This window comes from Hippoglossus stenolepis, chromosome 13 (assembly GCF_022539355.2).
Source record: "Hippoglossus stenolepis isolate QCI-W04-F060 chromosome 13, HSTE1.2, whole genome shotgun sequence".
In the NCBI taxonomy this organism is placed as follows: Eukaryota; Metazoa; Chordata; class Actinopteri; order Pleuronectiformes; family Pleuronectidae; genus Hippoglossus; species Hippoglossus stenolepis.
Window position 1 is genome coordinate 12620524 of NC_061495.1, and position 24499 is coordinate 12645022.

Sequence of the window (24499 nt, forward strand, 5' to 3'; positions counted from 1 at the left end):
GATTGTTTTTCTTGTTTCTTGACCACTCTGTATTGTATGTCGCTGGGTTCTGAGAGTGCAGCGTGGTATTCAGTAACACTGGTTAAGTTCTCTCTGGAGGCAGAGCAGATGGCGATGAGGAGGCTGTTAGAGCTCAGTAGCTGTGGGGATGAGGGGCTGTGCCAGGACTGTGTTAAATGGGGCTTACCCACGTGCTGGGTCCACGGCGATGCCAACAGGACTTCCAGCGCCAGTTGGAGAGCCGTTATTTGTGATTAGAGTTTTCCTGTACTGCACCTCCCCTCTCAACTTCAAAACCTGAACAAGCACATACACAAACAGATGCCTTTACTGTCCTGTGTTGTGACACTGCCTTAATCCCTGGATTTTGCCATAACAAGAGGAATTATCAAAAATGTACAGCCAGTGATAAATGGAAAAACAATAACAAGGCAGAGTAATATTTATCTCACCTCAATAGACTGTGTAGTTGGGTTGGTGTAGTATAGGTTCTCTGATAACCAGTCCAAGGCCAGGCCGACAGGCGAGCCCAGGATGGCTGCAGGGGCAAACTCTGTCCTGTTAGTACCATCTGATTTCACCCTGTGGATCTCACCCTGGTGGAGAAAGGACGAATGATTAATCTCTACCCCTGTTGAATGAGATGTGCAGGAAGAATCTGGTTTTATATTTTTCTGGCATGTTTTAGTTTGATGTACTTTTTAACAGGTTAACCCTAGTTGTCCTTGGATGATGAACTGAACTGTAAAATGCACAGTTACAACACAGGTATATTATGTCTCTTGTAGACTTAATAGCTCTACTATGTCTCTTGAGCAACACATAAAATCCCTGTCCACCCCAGCATGTACCGAAAACAGATAAAAAGGGGGGAAACTAAGTTATTTTCAGTCAAATATTATTATGTTATTATTATCTTGTTGTCTTTCCAAAATAACATCTTCGTCCACATCTTCTATGTGTATGGCTCCACTTTTTCATCCTGAGATATTTGCATTCTTTTTGTTTCAGGAGTTTAGTGCATGTCTGTCTTTGGACCGCAACTTACCGGGTGCTCCACCCAGTAGATGGTCTGTTCATTGTCATCAAAGTCCACATCATAGCCATTCAGAAGCCCAGCTACAGGGACCATCGCATCATTGCTCTTGTCATCTGGGTTCAAGGGAATTCCATAGATGATGCTGTCTCTCACAACCACCAGGAAGGGATCCTCAACTACAGGTAAAAAAGAAAAAGCTAAATTAATCAATAAACTCACTAGAGTAACAAAAACTCTTTTCCCTACAGTTAAACATAAACAAACATAAACAAGAGCTATTTGTTTTTAAAGACTGTGATTTCAGTCCTTTTAAAATGAAAATTATGAAACTAATTCTGAAACTGAGCTAGTTAAGCATTTTTATTGGACTTGGTCACTTGTAATTCAATACTATTGAAGTGGCTTTCATTTCTTTGCTATCTGGTGCAAAATAAAACTACCAAGCTAACAGCCCCTTATCTATAAAGAGGATTGACTGGTGAAAGTTGGTCCTACAATCTGATTTGCTTTGTCATCAGAGATTAGAATCGATGAATGGTTGCAGGGCATTTTCCTTCTTAGATAATCGTCTCAGGGGGAGACGGTCTTCTGCTTTGCTTGAATGGGCTGAAACCAGAGACGAGTTAAGCTGTTGACCTAGGGGGGACCCGTTGGGCTTTGAATTAAAGCTCCTTTGTCTTCTCGAGACCTTGAAAGACACACTTATATGATCTTAATATTTATGACTGGAACAGCAGTTTACACAAAAATCTAAATGGGAGACTGTTGACAGGAACCTGGACACAACCTGAGTGTTTTCGAAGATTTTCCTTTTTACCTACATTGATATGGCGGCAAATGCAAGGACCACAATTTCTAAAATAACAAGTGTGCTCTTTCACAACAATAAGACGAATACCTAATGAGTACTTATCACCAGGATCTGACCTGACTTCCTTTTTCATCAAACTGAGTGATGAGTGTTTTCCTTCATTTGGCAGGATGCATACCTCTGGTGCAGGTGATTTGGTCTGCTGCCAGTGTCCAGCCTGAGGGGCAGGCGCACGAGTAATACATCGGCCCCACCGCAGAGAGCAAGCAGATGTGAGTGCAGGGGCTCCTTAGACAGTGATTTTCACCTAAACATTGTCAAACCACACAGACACACACAAAGTTACATGATGCATACCCACACACACTATGATAGAGGTTATATCTTGCTGCATATTGGCTTCATTATCAACCAAATCTATTCTGGTGGCCTCACAACGGTCAGAGATTGGCGTATGTAATTATCTTTGCCATACCTGCTGGCTGCCTGGCTGGGTGTACTGCCACCAGACCCATGGGCTGAGGGAGGTTGAACAGCATCACTGTTTGGTTCTCCCCATGCCACTTATGGGCTCGCATCACACGGTTGATATATCTGTCGGTCCAATACACAAAATCCTCAAAAATGGTAATTGCGTGGGGATGTTGCAGTACCTTTTCATAGAGAGTAGCAAAAGAAAAACAAGTGCATCTTACACATACTATTCAAAAGAAAATTGTACTGTTTACTATAAGGTTGTTAACATAAATATGATTTCTTGTCATAATAAAATCTGCCTTCTCATACACTCACCAGGTCACTGGCAAGAACTTGTTTCCTGTTGTTGCCGTTATAATCGCAGTAGTCAATAAAATCCAAGTAGGCGTCAGCAAAGTACAACAAGTTGTTTGGGTAGTCTATGGTTAGACCATTGGGCCAGTACAGTTTGTTGCTTATGATAACGGTCCTCAATTTCCCATCCATGCTGGCCCTCTCAATGCGGGGGTTCCTCCCCCAGTCAGTCCAGAACATCAGGTGAGCACTGAAAACCAAATGCTCCACTTTTAAAACCAACTGCTTCCACTTTTAAAAGCTGTTTCATACTTTATATTCCAAGACACAGATTTCTCTGAGTGTCACTGACCTGTCCCTTGGGTCCAGCACCAGGGCTCGAGGATTAGTGACGTTTTCACTGACTAATACCGTCCGATGGGTGCCATCCAACTTAGAAACCTCAATAGTCTCCAAGACATAGTCAGTCCAGTAAAGGTTCCTGCCCACCCAGTCTACAGCAAGGCTCTCTGTCACAGTCACTCCACTGTCAAATATCTGTCCAAAAGAGACTCAATCTTAGTCACAGATGATTTACTGGTGACGCTGTCGAACTGTACATAACGTACATAAATGGTCAAAAATGTATGTGTAAGAAAAATGGAACAAATCAATCTTACCACAATTCTGTCACTGCCGTTTTTGTGAGCACTCCAGATTCTGTCCTGGCTGGTATCAGACCAGTAAACACGGTCCTCAACCGAGTCAAAGTCTAGGGCCACAATGTTGCGTCCATCTCGAACCAGTGAGCGGACGACGTTGGGCTGAGTTGTTATGTCATCTAGTATGATCTGATTTCGACTGGCCACGAGGAGGAAGGCCTGACGGGAATCTGTAAACAGACGTCAAATCTCTGTTACCTGTTTTTCATGTCCATTCTCAAGCTAATAAGAGCACTTATCAGCTTTTGCATGTCTTCCAAAACTATACAACAGGACTGTTAAATGGGATCCTACTCAAATGGCAATCCTAAGGGAATGCGCTTTTGTCCAAATAATGAGCCATTGTATTGCAAAGCCTTTCAGCGGGTTATCTGTGTGGAAGAGGAGCTCATGTCAGGCACGCTCCCTATAAACGGCCCTTTGTTGGTGATTATGTCCTAATTATACCAGTGATGGCCACTGAGTGACATATATGTTATTTGTCTTATCTAAGAAATCAGAGCAGCAGAGAGAGACACGGGGGAGTGTCAGTCTAGGAGTCTGGTGGCCAAGTCCCCCCCCCCCACCACCTTATAATAGTTCATTCCTGCCCAGCAGCCAGCACAGTGGAGAAAACTGAGACATGTGCTGAATAGGCATATCATGCTGACATCCAAATTACTGTAGGACTAATAATATGCCTATTTTCCTAATTTATAGAAAATAACAGGTAATGTATAACTACCAGGGGACCAATATGTTCCATACACACAGGGTTTAAGACACACTCCCTCTTTACCTGAGGCCTTGCAGGTTCGTTGGTCTGCTTCAAGAGTATAACCGTCCTGGCAGTGGCAGCGGAAAGAACCTCTCTCATTAAAGCAGTGCTGGCTACAAAGTCCAGGGGGATTACACTCGTCTATATCCTGACAGGTTTTGGAGTCATTGCTCAGTTGATAACCCAGAGGACACGTGCACTGGGCCCCAAATGGCCCTTGGATGCAACCGTGGGTGCAGCCGGCGTTGTTGTCAGAACAGCTCTCCTGATCTGCGTTGAAAGCAGGGGACGCACAAGTTAGGACTGAAAAATCTTCATTTCAAAATAAACTAAGGAAATGATTAAAAAAAAAGAAATCCATCAAATGATTTCATTAATATGTACACAGCACTCTATGATAATAAACAAAAACTAACTACTGTCATTCAGTGTGCTTAGAACTGCAAAACCCAACACACCTTTGATCATGCTTTGAAACATTACATTACATTTCATTTAGCTGACGCTTTTATCCAAAGCGACTTACAATAAGTGCATTCAACCATGAGGGTACAAACCCAGAACAACAAGAATAGAGAAAGTACAATTTCTTCAAAAAAGCAAAACTACAAAGTGCTATAAGTAAGTGCCATTTAAGTGCTACTAAATTGTTAGTTACTAAAATGTTATTCAAGGTATAGTCGGAAGAGATGTGTTTTTAGTTTGCGGCGGAAGATGTGTAAACTTTCTGATGTCCGGATGTCCATGGGGAGCTCATTCCACCATTTAGGAGCCAGGACAGCAAACAGTCGTGATTTTGATGAGTGTTGAGCTCGCAGTGAGGGAGCAACAAGCCGATTGGCAGATGCAGAGTGGAGTGAACGGGCTGGGGTGTAACGTTTGACCATGTCCTGGATGTAGACTGGACCTGATCCGTTCGCAGCACGGAACGCAAGTACTAATGCTTTGAAACGGATGCGGGCAGCCACTGGTAACCAGTGAAGGGAGCGGAGGAGCGGAGTAGTGTGAGTGAATTTAGGTTAAAGACCATTCGAGCTGCTGCATTCTGGATGAGCTGCAGAGGTCGGATGGCACTAGCAGGCAGACCTGCCAGGAGGGAGTTACAATAGTCTAGGCGTGAGATGACCAGGGCCTGGACCAGAACCTGCACCGCCTTCTGAGTGAGAAGGGGACGTATTCTCCTGATGTTGTACAGCATGAATCGACAGGAACGTGTTGTTACAGTAATGTTGGCAGTGAGGGAGAGTTGGCTGTCGAGTGTCACACCCAGGTTCCTAGCAGTCTGAGTGGGGGTTAACACGGAGTTGTCAAAGTTAATAGTCAGGTCATGGGTGGGAGAGTCTTTCCCTGGAAGGAAAAGTAGTTCAGTCTTGTCAAGGTTAGTTTTCAGGTGGTGTGCAGGCATCCACTGAGAGATGTCAGTCAGACATGCAGAGATTCATGCTGCTTGAAACAATCGGAGACTATTTACTATAGATATTGTTTATGTTGAAAGTTGAAAGCGATCGAAAAACTACTAAAGCAGAATTAATACCAATGATTGAGAGTATGTTCCTACCTGGCAAAGGCTCATCTGAAAGTTATGAGAAAGGCAAGAAAGGCAGATCACACATCATTTTCAGGCTAATGCAGGTCAAATCACACACGTGCATGATTTCAAAATAAGAATCCAAAGACAAACAGATGACATTCAATTCAGAATTTACGTGAAATCAAGCACAAATGAAGAAACACACAATGTGGCATTAAAACTAAATCAGTTGTGAGTCTGATCCTGTTTGTCATGTGATGTGACAATGTAATTGAGTTTGAGGAGACCGGCAAACTTGGAAATGTAATAAAACAATCAAGCCTTTTTGGTCAACAAAGAGTAAAAGCAGAGAACGGACTTACTGCAAAGAGGAGACTCGTCAGCACCGTTAGGGCAGTCAGGAGTGTTGTCGCACACTGTGGTCAGGTTGATGCAAACGCTGTGGCCAGGGCACTGCCACTGCCAGCTTGGACATCGGAAAGGCGGCGTGGGACAGTCTCGTTCATCGCTCATATCCCTGCAGTCGTTGTCCCCATCGCAAATCCAGCTGTGTAGCACGCAGTTGCCATTGTCACAGCGGAAGAGTGTGGAAGGGCAGGTGCGAGGTGGGCAGGCGTGGTGCTCATCGCTGCCGTCCTCACAGTCTGGGTGACCATCACACTCCCAGGTAGACGGGACACAGCTCCCGTCTGACTGGCACTGGAACTCACTCTCATGGTGGCACATCCCTGGAGGCCTGGTAGCTGAAATACATTAGGAAACACCATAAAATAATTTTTGGGTACGGACCAAAGAATCAAAATTCAAACATGTTAGCAACTGTGTGCATAATCGTGCAAGATCGAGTAATGCTTCAGGCTTATGACCTGGGGCCAAAGGAAGAGTTTACGTGAAATACTTACGACAGTTTCGCTCATCTGAGTGATCGCTGCAATCAAAGACTCCATCACATTTGTAGTAGGAGTTGATACACTGGTGACCACTGGAGCACTTGAACTCAGTCACAGTGCAGCTATAGACTGAAAAAATCCAGTCGAGTATGTTAATACTGATATTCCATATTTCTGCAGTTGTGCATGTATGCTGAGCTACATTGTTGTGAAACACAGGCAATGAGATCAATGAACTAAGAGGCTTAACAAATGCTTGTTGGATTTTTCAGAACATTCAATTGACCTCTACAACATTTAGAGTTATTTCTGATTTTATTAGCTCAACATGCTTGAGCTAATAAAATCTGAAATAACTCGTCATAATAACATTTCACACTGAGAGGATAGACTGAAGCAAGTTTACAGTTAGGTCATAGGAAAATCGACATGGTCTTGAGATCTGATGCAAATAGATCTGATTAGCAATCTCAAGTAATTTCTATTAGTTATATAAATACATAAACAAAGAAATAACGAAATAGATTTTATCCACAAAACACTCAAAAGACAAGTAAGGACCAAATAAGACCTGTGACTATGTGCATGTCCAGGGAAAACTGTAGTGTAGAAAGGTACTCACTGCATCCCTGCTCATCTGCCCCATCCACACAGTCCCTGTCCCCATCGCAGACATAGCTGGGGTCTATGCAGCGGTGGTCTGGACACTGAAACTGTCCAGGATTACAAATGCTCCTCAGATCTGTCAACACAAATTGTAGAATATGAGAATATAGAGTATGAACTTCTTCCTTAAAGCTAATTTCTCTGGCTTTCTTGGCCAATAAATACACAACTACACGGGTCTTAGTTTTCTTTACGTAAAAAAAAAAAATATGCTTCAGTAATAATCTAATTAATGTTACTATGTGACTATTAACCAGCTTTCATATCTATGTTTTTATAATTAAGGCCACATACATAGGCTCATCCATTACTTTATTAAAAACTTTAAATCTAGTATAATGCATTTTAAACTCATTCTTTAGACATTGCTTGTAGTTTGGCTCTTGAAATTAAGAGCTGCCACTCTAATAATTGTGGGCTCCTTGATGCCTTGCTTCTGCCTATTTGACATTTAGAATTGACAAAGTAACTGTATTAATTTTGAATTGATAGCCTCAATCAGGATACTCACGACAGTCAGCTTCATCTGAACCGTCACCACAGTCATTATCAGTGTCACAACGCCAAGTTTGTGGGATGCAGCGATGGTTGGTACAGGTAAACTGATTGGATGGACATGTTCCAGGCATGCGTGTAGGGCAGTTGTTCTCATCGCTGTTATCGAAACAGTCATTGTGCCCGTCACAGCGCCATCTGGCAGGCACACAGCGCTGATTGGCACATGTGAATGCAGAGGGGGAGCAAGTGTTGTCTGAGAAAAAAGAGAGGATCTTGATTAAATATCATAAAACTGAAGAGAATTTTTTTTTTTAAAAGACCCAGGACATGAAAACTGGTTTATACCCTGGTCAGGTTGGACCAGTACAATAAACTGGATTTACAAGAAAAGCATTACTGTTTATTCCGCAGTTGACTTCGTCACTGTTGTCATGGCAGTCATCAACACCATCGCATCTGTAGCTGTTTGGGACACATTTGCCGTTGCCACAGGAGAAAGAATTGGCTCCGCACTGCAGTGTGGGGGGCTCGCTGGAAGGGTCCTCAACACACGTCTGTTGATTGGGCGACAGCTTCATGCCGTATGGGCAACCACACACCCGCTGAGAGTCTGGGGCTGGGAAGCAGAAGTGACTGCAGTCCCCATTAGGATTTGCCTGCCTGTTGCAGAAGTTGGAACCTGAGAAGGGGAGTAAAGGTTGATTACCAAGGAATAGGACTGACATGAATGAGACAGTGAGAAGAGCAGTGAATGAAGCTACTGACCAATCTGAGAGTTGGAGTTGAACGATTTGACATGCATAATGTGGCTGATTCCTCTTCTGATAATGACCATCTCCCCACCATCAGTCTTGCGCACACGTACAATGCCACCCAGACGCCAGTCGGTGAAATATGCATAACCTAATTGGGACGGGAGCAACAGAAAGTCTTTTCATCTTTCATCACCTCCTTGTAGCAGTAATTGATCTTTTGACATGATAAGCATTAAAGCAAAATTGAAAAACCACTGTTCAATCTTAATAGACGCAATTCTTCTTTATTCAGATCAAACACATTCTACTGAACTGGAACTTTACAGGTGACTTGTTGTTTATACCAGGCTTATTACCTTCAAAAATGGTGAGACCAAATGGATGGGAGATCTGGGTAATGCGATCCAATGAAAGCCTGTTCTTTCCATCAAAATTGCTGTGCTCAATTTTGTCAAAGAACGCATCCACCCAGTACAGACGCATTGCGCTGCGTGGAGATCAAAGCAGAGAAACAAGAGGAGGATGAGAAACAAAATACAGTCACACAAATACTCAAATATAAGATCATTGTTTAAGAAAATAAAAACTACATAAATCTTAAGTGATATTAAGAAGGTGAAATGGTGTATTATGAGACTGTAAGACTTCTGGCTCACCTCCAGTCGATAGCGAGGCCATTGGGCCAGCCGAGAGTGGTGTTTACAATAGACAGGGCATGTGACCCGTCACCCCATGCCCTCATAATCTTTGCTGGCCGGTACCAGTCAGTCCAAAAAATATACCTTTAGAAAAAAAAAAAACAAGGATCAAAAATCATTCAGTCATATTTCAATCAAAAAAGCTTTTATATTAGATTCTTTCACATTATGGAGCTTTTCGGTTTAAGCCAACTACAATACTGCCCTTCACACTCAACTAATCTCAGCTGTTGGACACAGAGGTCTTTTGACTTTGAGGCAGTCGGAAATAAGAGCTTGTTCTAAATAAGGATTCTTGTTTTATCAGGTGGGGGCTTATTTTGAGGACAGTTTATGAATTGGTGAGTACATCTTAAGGTGTGTGACCAGGTTTACTGTACATGGTTGCTTTTGCAGGGATTTCCTTCCCGATCCTTAAAAACAAAGGAATATTCTAAAAACTAATTAAAGTGGAGAACATTCAGTACAGGTGTAAACTGGCTTAAAGCTCTTTTATTGGGGCAGTATAAATGTATGATAGTAATATGTCCCAATACAAGTCTGAATACCACTGTATCCCCTCAACCTAAAAAGTGCAGAATTAGAAGTGACCCTGCATTACCTACATAACCTCTTAAAGTGGAGGTTAAGCAAAATGTTAATATTTTACATTTGGGTACAACAATTCTAAGGATCTTATACTGATTTACCCAAGAAGAGGATGCACCACGATGGCCCTCGGGTTGTTGAGGTTACGTACGATGGCTCTCCTCGACTTATCAGCCAGCTTCATGACAGATATGCTCCTGTATCGCGGGTCAGTCCAGTAGAGGTTTTTTGAAATCCAGTCGTAAGCCAGGTCCTCCACACCTTCCACTCTATTGGCTGCCAGTACCTCCCTGCCTGTACAGATCAGACCACAGTTTACCACAGAGATGAAAGAGGAACACATTTAAATAAATAGGCTGTCAGCTTTCATTTTCCCCATGTGGACCAGACGGGACAGAAAAAACTAGAGCAGCTCCAAAAACAACATCACAGATCAGGGCAGTGGTGTTTCTTTTCTTTTTTTTGGTACGGTGTGACTCCTCAGGGATTATCACATTAGTAACGACTTGCCACGGCTGAAGTGGTCGTTTATTAACTAAACATCAAAACTGCTTGGTAAAACACCCTTGATTAGTCTTTACTCAGAAGATTAGTTTTAGATGTAGGTTTATTTTATGATTCATTTCCATTGTCCATACTCGTGTCCATTCACTCCCCCATTGTACCAGTCGGCCCCATCAGGCACTCCCATAACTCCCTGTATAAGCCTGACTGAATCACATGGTAGAGCTCTCTGCTCCAAATATGTAAGCACAGAGAAAACACTGTAAACATTTTAGCTGCTGAACTTTTCTTCTATTGTTGTGAATGTCTAAGATATTGTAGTTCAGCTATAGCGACATGATTCTCACCTGTCCCATCCACTTTCTGTTTGTAGATGATATCTTTGACTGTATCTGAGAAGAAGATGGCATCGTCTTCGGCACTAAAATCCACCCCAACAAAGTAGGAAGGGGATCCAGTGATGGGCAGGATGATGTCTTCCTGGGTGGAGAGGTTAAAGGGGATCCCTCTCACAGAGAGCTGGCTGGAGAACAGCAGAAACTGCCTCAAAGCTGCAAACAGGACATCGGCACACAAAACAATAGACATCAGGGCTATGTTTCACCAAGACATCATAATGAAACAAGCAAGACAAGGTTAAATGGCATGAAACCAATGTTGGTTGCTGTGTAGGTGAGTTATATCTTTAGGGAGTTCAGTATAATTAGCGAAATAGTAATAGTAGAATTGTTCTTTTACCCATGCAACGCTTTCCATCAGCATGGAGGTCATAGCCCATGCGACATTTGCACCTGTAACCCAGTCCTCCATTGTCACTCCTGTGACTCAGAACACAGATCTGCTCACAGCCACCTCTGTCGACACTGCAAGGGTTTGGCACTGGAGACAAGACAAAACAAATCCCAGTAAATGGCCTGAGACACTCATATGAGATCAATTAGGGACTGTGATCTTCTTCAACGATAGCTATTTGCAACTCTTCCTTTGGAAACAACAGCAGAAAATCTGGGTTAATTTACACTGAAGTTCTGTAGAACTATGAGATACAGTTTGTGAGCTGGACCACTCTGAAGAATGCACACTTGGCTCAGTAAGGGTCTTACCTTGAGGCTGTTTCAGCTGATGTATCACTGCTACTCCATGTGGAGTCTGAGCTGTACTGTAAACCACCTGAGGACTGCTGTCGGTGAACTTGTTGGCTTTCATCACAGCCATCTTGGTCCAGTCAGTGAAATAGACACTGTGCTCAAACAGACTGATGCTAAATGGGTGTGGGATCACAGCACCTCCATGGACCACTGTTTTTCTATTAAAGGAAATAATGATGAAATTGATTTATTCCATTATCAATGCAATAATCTTTCTTGTTATTGTGTTCTTTTTGTGGGATCCCATATGGTATATGTACCTGTGGAGGCCATCATATGTTGCCGTTTCGATGTAGTCATAGCGACTGTCAACCCAGTAGATGCGCTTGGCCTCGATGTCCACTGTGAGACCAGCTGGCCAGCCCAGTTTACTCCAAACGATCCCGTGACGGTTTGTGCCGTCCATGAAAGCCCGCTCCAGGCCTGGCTGTCCATTCAGCGCCTCCCAGTCTGTGAAGAACATGTACCTGTGTGAAAGGAGGGGGAATGATTTATCAGTTGGCTGTTAAAATAATCTGCATTTACCCTGTCATTGACATATTGGTATCAGCGTTTGCCGACATGCACCGATCCGAAAACTTTTATTTACAGAATACAAAATGATGAAAACATGTGTATTTATATTTTACGGTTTACAAAAAAAGCTTATTTTCTACTTATTTTGTTTTACTTGTGTTTTCTTTTTATTTATAGTGTTTTCTAATAAAGTTTATGGTTGAACTGAAAAATATCAAGATTCAACTACATTCCTTAGTCATAAACGTTTGATAATGACATCTTAGTAATCATTGCCATTTGGAAAATATAAATAAAAAGGATATCAGCCAATATATCTGACATTTTGTACTCTTTAATATTAGTATCGACATTAGCCCCAAAATCCACATCAGCCGTTCTCTAGTGTCCACAGCCTCAGAATGTTCCAGGTGGGTGGCTCTGCCTCTCAACAGAATGCTGTTTAATTTACAGTGAGCAACTTCTCTGCAGCCACCACCAACCTCCCCCCTTGAACTATACTATTGGATTACACTGAGGGTCATCACTTACATTGCTCCACACTAATCCACCCAGGGCAATCTCCTAATCTCACACACACACCCCCCCATTATTCCATGCCAATGGAGCACGACAGATACTATATGTGGGGATGGGTGGATAGATGAATGGAAGGCTGGATGGAAACCAGGAGATGTGCTTACCCTACAGTGGGGTCCACTGCCAGTCCTCTAGGGTTTCCGAGGTTTTCAGTGATGAGCGTGACCCGGTTACCTCCATCAAAGTCCACCATGTCAATCCTGTTGACGCTGGCCTCAACCACATACAGTTTATTGTTCACCCAATCCACAGCCAAGTTCTCCGGGTTGTCAACTGATACGTTTAAAACCACCTGCATGTTGGAACCGTCCATATCCACAGAAAACACCTGTAGACAAAACACACCATTGTTGTCGGGAATTTAGCCCTTAGGTGGTTACTGCTTCTAAAAATAAAGGAAAAATATTAAAGGACAGATTCAGATTTTATTAAGAGTATTTAAGTATATACCCACATGCATGTAGGTGTATTGGACGGGTTATTAGGTGCTGCAATTGAAAACCCTACCCATTAAGGTATCCCATCAATTATTTAGTGTAGGTGATGGGAGACAAATCCACATTCTTGGTTTGGTGTAAAAATTACTACTGAAGTTTAACTACAGCAAATATTTGGCTTCTGTGGGATTAGTTCGGCAAATCAAGCGGGTATCTTTCAAAATTGTGTTCTTCTTTCTTTAAACTAAATTCCCTCTTTGCATTTCAGTGTGTTCTTGCTGAGCGATGGCAGAGTCAGAAACACAACATGAGGATTTTTCACAAAAAACACCCGGAGCTGCCTGATTTTAACTTTGATAGAACTTTGGAATCAGTTTTAGATAGAAGATCTAAAACTGATTGATGGAGGATTTTGTCCTCCATCAATTATATTGAAGTTGCTTTCAGCTGAGATCTCCTTGCAGCTAATGTGAAGAGAAGAAAGTATTAAAATATAAAAATGTGCTTTCAATGTGCATATGGGCATGAGAGTATTTTTGCCAATCGAGCGGAATGTAGGTAACAACAAGAAACACATTTTAGGAAGATGCTATAGGGAAAGGTGGAGATTATTTGTTTGCTTGTCTGATTCTACTTGTCTTGTTACATTTTTAATTCTGTGAGATAGTTATCTGAACCTGCCACTCTATAGATACCATAGGTCTTCACAGCAGACAGTTTTAAATGTCACAGCAGGAAAAGCACAGGTGTTAGTGACAACAGTAACAATGGCTCTGTTCTGTTCAGGTGTAATTAGATTTGTGACAGGGCACCAACACACTCATTCCCAGGATCCTGAAACTGAAGCAGCTCGATGGAATTCAGCCATTATTGATGTCATTATTTTCACCAGTGCTTCTCCTACTGTGACAAAGGAAAAAAAGGGTCTATGATGACACTAGCTTCTCTGTCTGGAAGCCTCGGCAGCATGCAGCTGGTTTGAGGGGCACTGCTCTGCTTCTTTTGAAACAAAATCCCGACATCTAAAAAGCAGGACTTTCAACTGACCTGTTTACAGAGAAACAGAAGATGTGGAAATCGCCTGATAGTTTAACCTTTCCAGTTGCATTCACATGCCCTGTTTGTTCTCTCCCTACTTTGAATCTGACATGCTGCCATGGAGGTGGCTGATACACACAGATGCCCAGTCAGAGATGTGTCCTAGTCTTTGGCTGCGGTTCGAACCATTGAGGAGCCAAGGCAGGGGCTGAACAAAGACTTTTTAGATGGCCAAAGAATGCATGTGCATGTACAGTGCCACTGAAAACAAATACAGCATAATTAACTTCGAACAAGATCAAGTTACAAAAATTGCACCCTGGTATGTGAACATCATACCAGCCTATCAGACGGGCTTCACGATCAGGCAATTTGGATTCCTTTCCAAATCTATTTCCCCCCTTCATTATGCCTCAGCCACAAAGGAGCCAACAGCAATCCTATTATTATAGTATCAACATTTCTGATATTTTAACAGATAACAGCGAGAATTCAGTAATGGTCAGCTCCAGTCCAACTCCATTATTTACTCAAAGAAGACACTAGTCTACCACCCATGAAATGTTACCCAGCCATAACAGACTACTCTGGGGGCACTGCACTTTGACTACCATAGTAGTAAGAGTAAATAAATCATTGAATATATAAATTGGTTATACAAAAAATTACCTTATTCTGAATGGTATCAGTCCAGAAAATCTTTTGCAGAGTGTAGTGGAAGTCCACTCCCACTGCAACCCCTCTGTTCCGTGAATTGACCAAAGTGCGCAGATTGTTGCCGTGGACGTCACCTATTAAAAGGTCTCTGCCATTCGAAAATATCAAAGAAGGGACTCCAGCTGCAGAGGAAACAGCATACAACAAGTCACATTGTATTAAAACTGAAGTAGCAAGCATGTACAACTGAATTGTAGTGATTTTCAAAGAATGTAGCACATTATTTCAGATCTATGACTCAGACTAATGAAGGTAGTGGACTTTCTATCCATTGTCATTTCACACTCTTTTTTTTACGCATACCCATCAAAGGCAAATAAGTCAACACTCTCGGTATGTTCAACAGAGGACAGAGACTAGCTAAAACAACGTTCAGTACGCAACGATGCACCACAAAGCAGCACAAGCTCTCAGCAGAGCAGCCACAGAGGTCTGCAAGAAGGAAAGTGGGTCTAAGCTAATGGGCCTCAATGGGGTGGGCCGTTCATATGTTCAGAATTTGAGCATACTGCATGTAAAACCAATCAGTTGGAACTTGAGAGGGTACAACACTCACTCGAGACGTCGGCTCTGCAGTGTCTGTGCTGCTCCAGCGTGTAGCCCTCACGGCAGCTGCAGCGATGGGAGCCAACGCGGTCCTCACACAGCTGGTCACACACACCCCACATCGAACAGTCATCGAAGTCTTCATCATGAAACCAGAGCGGATGAGGATTAAACACCAATTTTGTAATGTTTGAGTCACACTGCATATTCAAAAGGTGTTTTTGCAATTTAAGTATGATTCTAAACAGGTATGAAAAGAGCTACTGCTTACTTTATCAACTTAGCAATAGTAGAAAACTTTTTGCTACATGGGAAAGTGTCAAATAGTATAGTAATTTTTCCTTACTATAATATACGTACAAAAAAATCTAAATCATTGGGCAATGTTGCAGTATGAATATATATATACCTAAACACGAGCGACTATTGTTGCTGTTGACAATGTAACCAGAAGGACATGAACAGCTCCCTCCTCCAGGAGAAGCATGACACCGGTGCTCGCAGCTGAGAGTGGCACATCTCCAGATACCTGACCAACACGGAGACCAGAGCGGTGAGGAACATAATTCAGTGGCACGGTTTCTATGATACCAGCTGTACACTAGTTGTGATGGTACTAACTGCAGTTGCGGCCAGCGGTGGTGTTTGTCTCATCCTCTCCGTCGGGACAGTGAGTTGTCCCATCACACAGCTGATCCATGGGTATGCACAGGCCCGAGGAGGGACAGGGCCATTCTCCTGGGTAACACTCTCTCGACACATTATCTGTAGGCCAAACAGATTCATCATCTTTCAAGGCTTACACATGGGAAAAAAAATAGGACAGCAGTAAGCTTTAAATGTGACTGTTGGGATTTTATACTGGGTCCACAGGAATGCGGCACTGGTCTTAAGAAATTTGTGACTAGGACTTAATTGTGAGGGAATTTACTGTCACTTTAAATCGATGCAGGGGAGTGGAGCTTTGAGGGGGTCACATGGGGGCTCAGAGGGCTTCTGCAGCCCATCCTCTAAAAACACACACTCTTCACAGCCGTGTGAAGGAATTCTAAAGCCCTTTGGGGGGGCTGCGCAATCTTGTGCCACAAAGAGGCATTTGAATAGCGCACTTAAAGGAGCACAGGCATAGTGTCTTGCTCGCCCGAATGGTGACTGGAGATGAATCTGGTTCACACAGAGAACTCCAGTTGTAACCCAGTAAGCCCACTCAGTTTTCCTTAACCAGCCATGACTGGGTCTAACAGTAAAAATGAACTAAACGTATGACAACTGGTTTCCAACTACATCCATACCGCAGCCTTTTTCATCAGCATTGTCTTCACAATCATCCTCTCCATCGCAAAGCCAGACTTGATGGATACAGCGGCCACTTGGGCAGGTGAAGTAGTTGCCCTTGCAGGTGGGATATGCTGTAGGTGAAATGGAGAGTTTAATTACACATCAAAGATTAAATAACAATTTATTTGTTCATCGATGTGGTTAAAGATACGATTTATTAGACTGACAATGCGGTTAGATTAAAGAGAAAAAAGAGGATATAGAGACAGAGGCTACGTACTGCAATTTATCTCATCACTTCTGTCTCCACAATCGTCGTCATGGTCACAGACGTAGCGTTGAGGAACACACTCGCCGTTATGGCACGGAAACCGGCCCGTGTTGCATTGCTGTGCTAAAAAGGACACAAAAAGAAACATTTAGTTACTGATCAGCACAAGTGACAGTTGCTGGGAAAAAGCCTTGTTCTAAAATTGACTGGTGTCTTACTGCAGTTCGCCTCATCAGAGCCATCGCGGCAGTCAAGTATCTGGTCACATCGCTGAGTCCGGTTGTAGCACGCCCCATTAGCACATCTCAACTGTGTACACTCGGGGTAATCTGAAAGATTAAATCATCATCAGGGGGATGCAATGCATTCAAATCCGCCTGACAACTGTGTGCATTTCAGCTTTTAAATGTGAAAATTCCAGGAATGGGAAGGATAAAGGACTCAAATTTAACACCGCCAGCATAACAACGGCAGTCGCCGCAGCATTCTTTATGCAATTGTGAGATTACCACAGTGTGTAGTGCTGTGGGTCTACCATGTCGGGACAATAATGGCATAGCAGCTGAACTTCAGCTTGACTAATCCACCAAGGAATCTGCAATCAACCTTTGACAACAAGAAGCATATTGTGGCCCATTCTGTCAGTCAGCGAGCCTCTTAATCTTAACAAATTGATTAAAATGCCTCAGGAGCCTGAGATGTAAAAAAAAAGGAAACCACCCTGGAGAAAACTTACGGCAGTTTCTCTCATCCGACCCATCTGAGCAGTCCGCCAGTCTGTCACACCGGTATTCTCCCGGGATGCACGCCCTGTTACTGCAGCTGAACTGGCCACTGGTGCACGTTTGTCCAGCTGGGGATTAAGCAACACATAGGAAAGTTTGAGCCAGATAGATAAAGTTTGATCTACTTGGAAATATATACAAAGTACAACACTGTAATTCAAATACTTAACCTCCTCATCCTCACAGAACCTTTTGCCAGGGGCATTTCTTTTTTTTTCCAAAACACAGATTTTAATTCAAGTTTGTAATAAAAAATATTAAGGTGTCATTTAACACCAAATACAACTTAATTAAACTGTGAGGAAATTTGTAAAAAAATTATAGTAAACAACATCAACTATAACACACACAATATTGATGTAATGTATGGTGCAGCAAAAAAAGGTGTGTGTGTGTGTGTGCGTGCGTGCGTGCGTGCGTGCGTGCGTCTAAAGGTTTCAGGTGATAAAGAATTACTGATATGGTAAGATATACTCACGGCAGTGTTGCCTCTCATCGGAACCATCCTCGCAGTCTTCCTCATCATCACACACCCACAGATCAGGGATACACTCACCGTCACTCAAGCACTGGAAGTGACTGTCACCACATGGTACCTGAGCTGTGAGAACATGGGAACACACACAGAGCATGTCAGTATTTATAACAGTTGACTGAAATCCACTGGTAGAACTATAATTTCTTCTACTTGACACTACTTTAGTGTGATTTTGAGTTACTTCTACTTTACTTGAGTGTTTTACTTCTGCTACACAACATTTCTGAGGAAAATATTGTTATTTACACTCAATAACTACATTTGGCTACTATAGTTTACTTGCAGATTAAGAATTTAAAACAAGTTAAAATATGATGGATGTGCTAAAGAGTAGTATATTTTTCTAAAGTATTAATAAAGAACATTACTTCTCTTCTTTTACTGAAAACTAATATTTATGTAATTCTGAGTATTTCTCTCACCACTGTTGTAATAAGAGGGATCAGGTTGGAATGGCACATCCAACGAGTATCATGAAGATCCCAACCCTCTCAGAGAATATATTGGCATATAATATACATGATATAATGAGTGATGAGTAACTCACGGCAGTCTTGCTCATCAGAGTCGTCCACACAGTCTAATGTCCCATCACAGCGCCAGTCACCTGGGATACATCGGCCTGTCCCACAGCGGAACTGCCCCAATTCACATCCTATGAACAATTATAATTTTCCATAATTCAGTACTTCATTTAAAGCATTTTCTTACATGCTAATATGACTATTATCCACTGATATCATTCAGTTTCTTACCTTTTGAAATATAAATTAACTTAATGGGTTATTAGGATGTCAGCGGTCAATGATTAATGGAGAAAACAACACAATTTACTAACAAAATATGTATATAACAGCAAAATTTGCAGAGGGTAGTTAACAAAACGACCACCACAAAATCGCCCCCGACTGTCACATCAGCTATTAGTACCAGTGTCAGCATTCTGCATCAGTTTCAAGGCTGAGGCCGGGATAGCGTGTCACAATTACGGAAGAAACAACTATCGCACTTTTTGGAGAAGGATCAAGCCGAGATTAGGGGAAGTACATTGTCATCTCAAAGTGGAACTACACACTTCACTGGAAGTTCAAGAAGCTTATTCTACTGTGGTGGTTACTATCCTCATTAATACGCCATTGTTTTTATACTTCCGATGAAAGCTAAATGGAGGAACCTCATCACAACCCACAAGTCTCCATTCCTGTATTTTTGTATGTTAATCTCAAAAAATACGTGCTAGATACCGATTACTACTGAAGATTATCCACTGCTATCATTCAGTTTCGTACTTTTTGAAATATAAATGTTGATTCAATTATTAATCGTATCATTATTCAAATATATCCCAAACTTTTGTTATTCTATCCATCCTGTCATAAAAAAAGAAATCAGATAATACTTAAATACTGTATATTTAATGAAAACATGGCATGAGGGGGCAGAGACGCCTTCCACTGATGAAGCATGCTGTTAATAGCATTGACAAGCCTTGGAGACAAGCGTGCCAGCCGTCCTCCCGACAGTTACACAACCTTCACTGCACTCATCCCGAGCCTCCTTTTGATGTTCTCACTGAGTGGCATCTGTAGAGATAAGGTGCTACCACTCTACCTTCCCTGACATTTTCCAGGGGAGATTGATTCAGGCAGCATAGTTCAGTGGCAGAGCACTCCATCAGACCCGTCCAAATAGGAATGTGCAATTCTGATTGTCTCTCCGACAGCCTGATTTATGGTGCATGCTGTTCCTGTCCGGTCTGAGGTGTAATTGGAATAAATAGTGGTACTGGGTGGTACCACAACCATTTCAACCCAAATTCTTCACGAGACGAGCTGTGAGGTGGTGATTGGTGGTGCATGCTTGGGGTTGGTGGTCTATGTCTGTCCTGCTGTATCTTGCATTCTGAAAACACTCTTTTTACAACACTTTTTAATCAAATAGACTAACAGCAAAACTAAAAACCTATTAAATACTTGAATAATTAAAATTAAATGCTGCATTACTCCTCTGTAATGCCTTAAAGCTACTAGAAATTAAAGAGACATGTTGTGTAAAACTTGTATGCCTATATGTGGTTTTACGTGCAGTAACAAAGTAATATCTTAAAGATACAATATTAAACATTTCTAAGTTTCTGATTTATTGAGTTTAAATCAGGGAGTTTATCATCTCTTTTATCTAATATACTCTCTAAAAGATGGATGACTTCCACATCAGTTGTGGGGGTCACTGCATGTGCTACTGCAGTAAAATCTTTAAAACCACTCTGATCAAACTTCTTTGTCTCATGTTAACTGAAGACCAACCAAACGTCTTTACGATGAACCCAGCAAAACCAGGCTGCAAATTGAACTCCTGCAGCAGCTACCTGGGAAGCAAACCGTTTTTCCTGCTCAGTTTACTAATGATAAAATTGCTCACGATCTGCTCAAAGGAAGCCTTTGTTACAAGGCAGTGATCCCTGAGGTTTCAGCATCATCTATAGCTTGGCAGCAGGGACAAGTGTACAGTATAAGAATGGCAAAGAGATGTTCTCTGTGAAACAAAAATACAAAATTTCCCCGGTAATAAAGGCATATTTGTTGATTTTAAGTATTAAATGACAACACCAGGACAACAAAGTTTAAAAAACAAATAAAGTGGACAGTAAAAATGTTTTCATATTATTTAAATATAAAGTTATTACATTCAACCAACATTAATAACACTAGTTATGAAAGAAAACCGTAAAAATGTCCTTAACAAATGAATAAAATCTGCTTTTGAAAATATCAAGATGTTTATAGCTGCCAAACATTGAGACCTGCAGTTTGTCAACTTAAAACCACGTATTCCCAGGAGAATCGTCTACAGGAGGCTTTCAAATGTAGCCAGTATTTCCTGGCAGTATCACTTCTGGGAAAGGTGACAGATACAGTGAAGCAGAACCTTTCAACAACGCTACGTTGTGTGAGGGTTCCTCTTACATCCTAACAAGAACATCACCTTTGTAAGTTTTCCTTAATCCTCAAGTTTCTATCCCTTCATCCTGACAAAGTGGCAATCTGACTACCTCTGTAAATATTACATAAAAGACTGAGTGAATGATGCAAATCCACTGATTAGAAGGTTTAGTCTGAGTCAGTTAATGAGTGTTTTATATCTGTACTTTGTGTTTTATTTGTGGTTTTCCTTTCTCTTCTTTCCAGCCTTGTGTTTTCAAATTAGCAACTTAAACCCACAGCAGGAGAGCGCACCGCACCATCCATGCAGAAAGATAAGGACGCCCTACTATTGACCAACAAAGAAGAGCAGTAGAGGAATTTTCATTAGAATGAAACCCCCCAAAAGCCTTAAACCCCACTGTGAAATTACAATGGCACAAAAGAGGTGCCAGCAGGGCTGCGAACTCATAACTGGAAGTGTCGCCATAAAAATGCCACTCTGGAGATGGGCAGGAGGAGGCAGAGTACAGTAAGGCTCACTTCCTGCGATAAGGTGAAACAAAAATGAAACATGAGCTCCCCTCTCACGGCCACCCATTAAGCAAACCTGGGCACTGCCACTGAAACTCTCTGAATCTCTTTCTTGTCACGTGGGATCCCTGAAAGATGTCGTCAAGCTTTCACCGACATCGTCTTGTTTTGGCGCATTCTTCCAAACTGACTGAATGTGTGTGTGTGGAGAAGAGTTGTGAAAACGGCTGCTGGCAGCATGAAACACTGGACCCGTCCATGCTGTCAGAGCGAAGTGCTGCTGCCTATTTCATATGGAAATCAAAGCAGCAGAATGCAGTCAATTGCCAAACAAGTGACTTTGGCTTGAACTGCGATGCACAAAACCGAGCGGGCTTTGGCACTGGCATGGCAGCAAAAGGAAGAAATGGATGGAGCGAGGGATAAAGCTTTAGTCTGGTTACTACTGAGGAAAACTCAACATGGGTTTTGTGTAAAATGTATCACAGAATTCAGTTGTTACGATGCAATGCCACAGCCACTGGACAACTTGTTTTTCCTCGGTACAGTGAGTCACAGATCACCAGCTGTGAGTTGGAGGCTGGACTCCATCCTCAGTGTCTGTAACCTAGACTCAGGGAGCCGCAGGAAAAGAAAGGATTTGCTCTCGATTTGTGCCAACTGCATTCTTGTTTCTAACGCTGTGTTACTGTTGCACAAGGATTTAGGCTCCTACACCGGAAAGAAGCCGGCATGCATGAGGTTTACTGTGCACATGCTGGCAAGTTTGTGTGCCTTTAGAAGTTTGAACGCAATGTTTTTTTTATCAACGTCATAAGAGACTAAAACCGAAAATATGTTTGATCAAATTAAGACGGACTATAGCTGCGCACATGACCCAAGCCCAAGCAGACTGAAATGACATTAGTAAACGTGTCTGTTTTCATTATACTGTTTCATAGTCCTCTCATGAAGTAACAACTTAATGTGTAACATAATTGTGGTTGTTGTTGTGAACTAAGTGGGTTATTAGGATGTCAGCGGCCAATGATTAATGGAGAAAACAACTCAATTTACTAACAAAATATGTATAGAACAGCAAAATTTGCAGAGGGTAGTTAACAAAACAACCACCACGAAATCGCCCCCGACTGTCACATCAGCTATTAGTACCAGTGTCAGCATTCTGCATCAGTTTCAAGGTTGAGGCCGGGATAGCGTGTCACAAGTTAGGGAAGAAACAACTATCACACTTTTTGGCGAAGGATCAAGCCGAGATTAGGGGAAGTACATTGTCATCTCAAAGTGGAACTACACAAATAAACCCTTTGTAATCTGTAAATATACTCCCAATGTGATTCACACTTCACTGGAAACGTTCAGGAAGCTTATGTGGTGGTTACTGTCCTCATTAATATGCCATTGTTTTTATACTTCCGAAAAAAGATAAATGGAGGAACCTCATCACAACCCACAAGTCTCCAAACTATTTTTGTATGTTAATCTCAAAAAATATGTGCTTATGAAGATACCAATTACTACTGAAGATACTGTGCTTTTTAGATAAGACATCATTTTGTTTGTTTCAGTTGTCATCATCAAAGTTCAGCTGTGAGTACTAAGATTGCTGCGATTCAAAGGAAATGCCAAGTAACATTTTTTCAGATGCCACAGTCTCAGATATATTGTCTTTTGTAGAGTTTGACTTTTTATTTTTTTTTCTGTGTCTGTCAGCTAGTGAGGAAATAGGATGTTTCATAATAAATCAATAAGAAAGCAGTAGCTGTGACCTTACTCTCTTTGCAGTTCTTTCTCTCAACTTTAAACTGCTCCTTAGGTAGAAATGGTTCCATTCTGCAGCACCTGCAGTGTAATTAGTTGCTTGATTCACACTAAGGAGCTTACGTACTGAGGGTTGAGCAAAAAGAAAGCAGATTACAATTTGAGAAGTAGGATCCAGCCGGGGCGACAAACACAGGAGACAAACACAAGGCTGTCATGTATAAAAGAGCAGCATCTCAGCATGTTGTTCGTCCGTCTCACATTAGGACAATAAAGTTCTCCCCTCAGGCGCGATCAAGTTTGAATCAGTGATTTTGCGGGCGTGAAAAAACCTGCCCCGCCGAATGAGATTTGTACCAGTAGCCCTCAGTCCTCACAGATTGTCTGTAAGTCACATGCTCTTTTCTGTTACCTAGCAACAGTAAAGCTCAGGCAAAAGTTCCTCAAGAGAACTTCCAATCTGTCTGAGGGAAGGCTTTGTGCCTAACCTTTAAAGCAATACTATGTGGTAAAACGTTTAGCTCTACAGCCAGATTTACTTTATCTAAAGGCCACATTAACATGAGTGGAAGATATCCCGTAGCTCGGGTAAAACAGGGGCTTTCTTAATCTTCAGCAGGGTTGTTTTCAAGTGTTCACTCAATTTTAATATCTTCATTTTCATCAAAAATAAACTGCACTCACCTTTTTCTTTAATTCAACCAAGAAAAAAAAGAAAAAAAGTTCAGTTTATCTGAGGTTTGTTTTGATTGAGCAACAAGTGCAATGAGAGGGTGGGGGGATCACTGGTATCTCAACAACTCTGCCTTTGCCTCAGTGAATCTTTAAGGTGTCAGTGAGTGTAGATGAAATAAATAAATGGGAAATAAAGCTCCCCAAAAAATATAAATAATAATAAATCACACCACTTACCCTCAGAGTGGCACCATCGCACGCAGCACACGAAGAAGACGAGGAGGAGTCTGAGTAGCGGTGCTCTCCACATTCTGGCCGGTCCGTCCAGCTCCGCGGTGCAGATGGAGGAGCTGTGGGGGGGAACTGGGCCTGGGATGCTGCTGCCTTCCTCTTGTCTGTCTCTCCCGGCCCCGCTAGTTGATGAGAAGGGGGCGTGCACAAAGGCCCGGGAGCCGCTCCCCCCCAGCCCCAGCCCCGGCCTCGGCCCTCCGGATAAATCCCTCTGGCCCTGGAATCTGCATAACGCCATGCGGGCCCGACTTGTCC

At 42.2% G+C, this 24499-nt stretch overlaps 1 protein-coding gene across 4 annotated transcripts in view; it reads right to left on the reverse strand.

Annotated features, from left to right (window-relative positions):
* lrp2a (low density lipoprotein receptor-related protein 2a) overlaps window positions 1–24352 on the reverse strand; it is a 48702-nt gene extending 24350 nt beyond the window's left edge. Inside the window, exons 1-35 of one of the 4 annotated variants that reach the window (XM_035175150.2) lie at window positions 24191–24352; window positions 18610–18717; window positions 18003–18125; window positions 17476–17592; window positions 16958–17068; window positions 16749–16862; window positions 16483–16599; window positions 15812–15955; window positions 15600–15719; window positions 15201–15329; window positions 14597–14766; window positions 12557–12780; window positions 11618–11824; window positions 11313–11515; window positions 10948–11088; window positions 10557–10760; window positions 9807–9999; window positions 9076–9201; window positions 8776–8906; window positions 8430–8567; window positions 8062–8343; window positions 7678–7917; window positions 7123–7242; window positions 6513–6629; window positions 5973–6353; window positions 5638–5652; window positions 4101–4349; window positions 3281–3492; window positions 2974–3158; window positions 2643–2871; window positions 2326–2503; window positions 2029–2157; window positions 1049–1215; window positions 453–596; window positions 188–297 (exon numbers count right to left, since the gene is read on the reverse strand). In XM_035175150.2, the coding sequence (XP_035031041.2) occupies window positions 188–297; window positions 453–596; window positions 1049–1215; window positions 2029–2157; window positions 2326–2503; window positions 2643–2871; window positions 2974–3158; window positions 3281–3492; window positions 4101–4349; window positions 5638–5652; window positions 5973–6353; window positions 6513–6629; window positions 7123–7242; window positions 7678–7917; window positions 8062–8343; window positions 8430–8567; window positions 8776–8906; window positions 9076–9201; window positions 9807–9999; window positions 10557–10760; window positions 10948–11088; window positions 11313–11515; window positions 11618–11824; window positions 12557–12780; window positions 14597–14766; window positions 15201–15329; window positions 15600–15719; window positions 15812–15955; window positions 16483–16599; window positions 16749–16862; window positions 16958–17068; window positions 17476–17592; window positions 18003–18125; window positions 18610–18717; window positions 24191–24263 (5651 nt within the window). In that variant the 5' untranslated portion in view covers window positions 24264–24352. The remainder of the gene's footprint in view (window positions 1–187; window positions 298–452; window positions 597–1048; window positions 1216–2028; window positions 2158–2325; window positions 2504–2642; window positions 2872–2973; window positions 3159–3280; window positions 3493–4100; window positions 4350–5637; window positions 5653–5972; window positions 6354–6512; window positions 6630–7122; window positions 7243–7677; window positions 7918–8061; window positions 8344–8429; window positions 8568–8775; window positions 8907–9075; window positions 9202–9806; window positions 10000–10556; window positions 10761–10947; window positions 11089–11312; window positions 11516–11617; window positions 11825–12556; window positions 12781–14596; window positions 14767–15200; window positions 15330–15599; window positions 15720–15811; window positions 15956–16482; window positions 16600–16748; window positions 16863–16957; window positions 17069–17475; window positions 17593–18002; window positions 18126–18609; window positions 18718–24190) is intronic. The other 3 variants (XM_035175146.2, XM_035175147.2, XM_035175151.2) reach the window with 3 other exon arrangements.
* Between the last annotated feature and the right edge of the window lie 147 nt (window positions 24353–24499).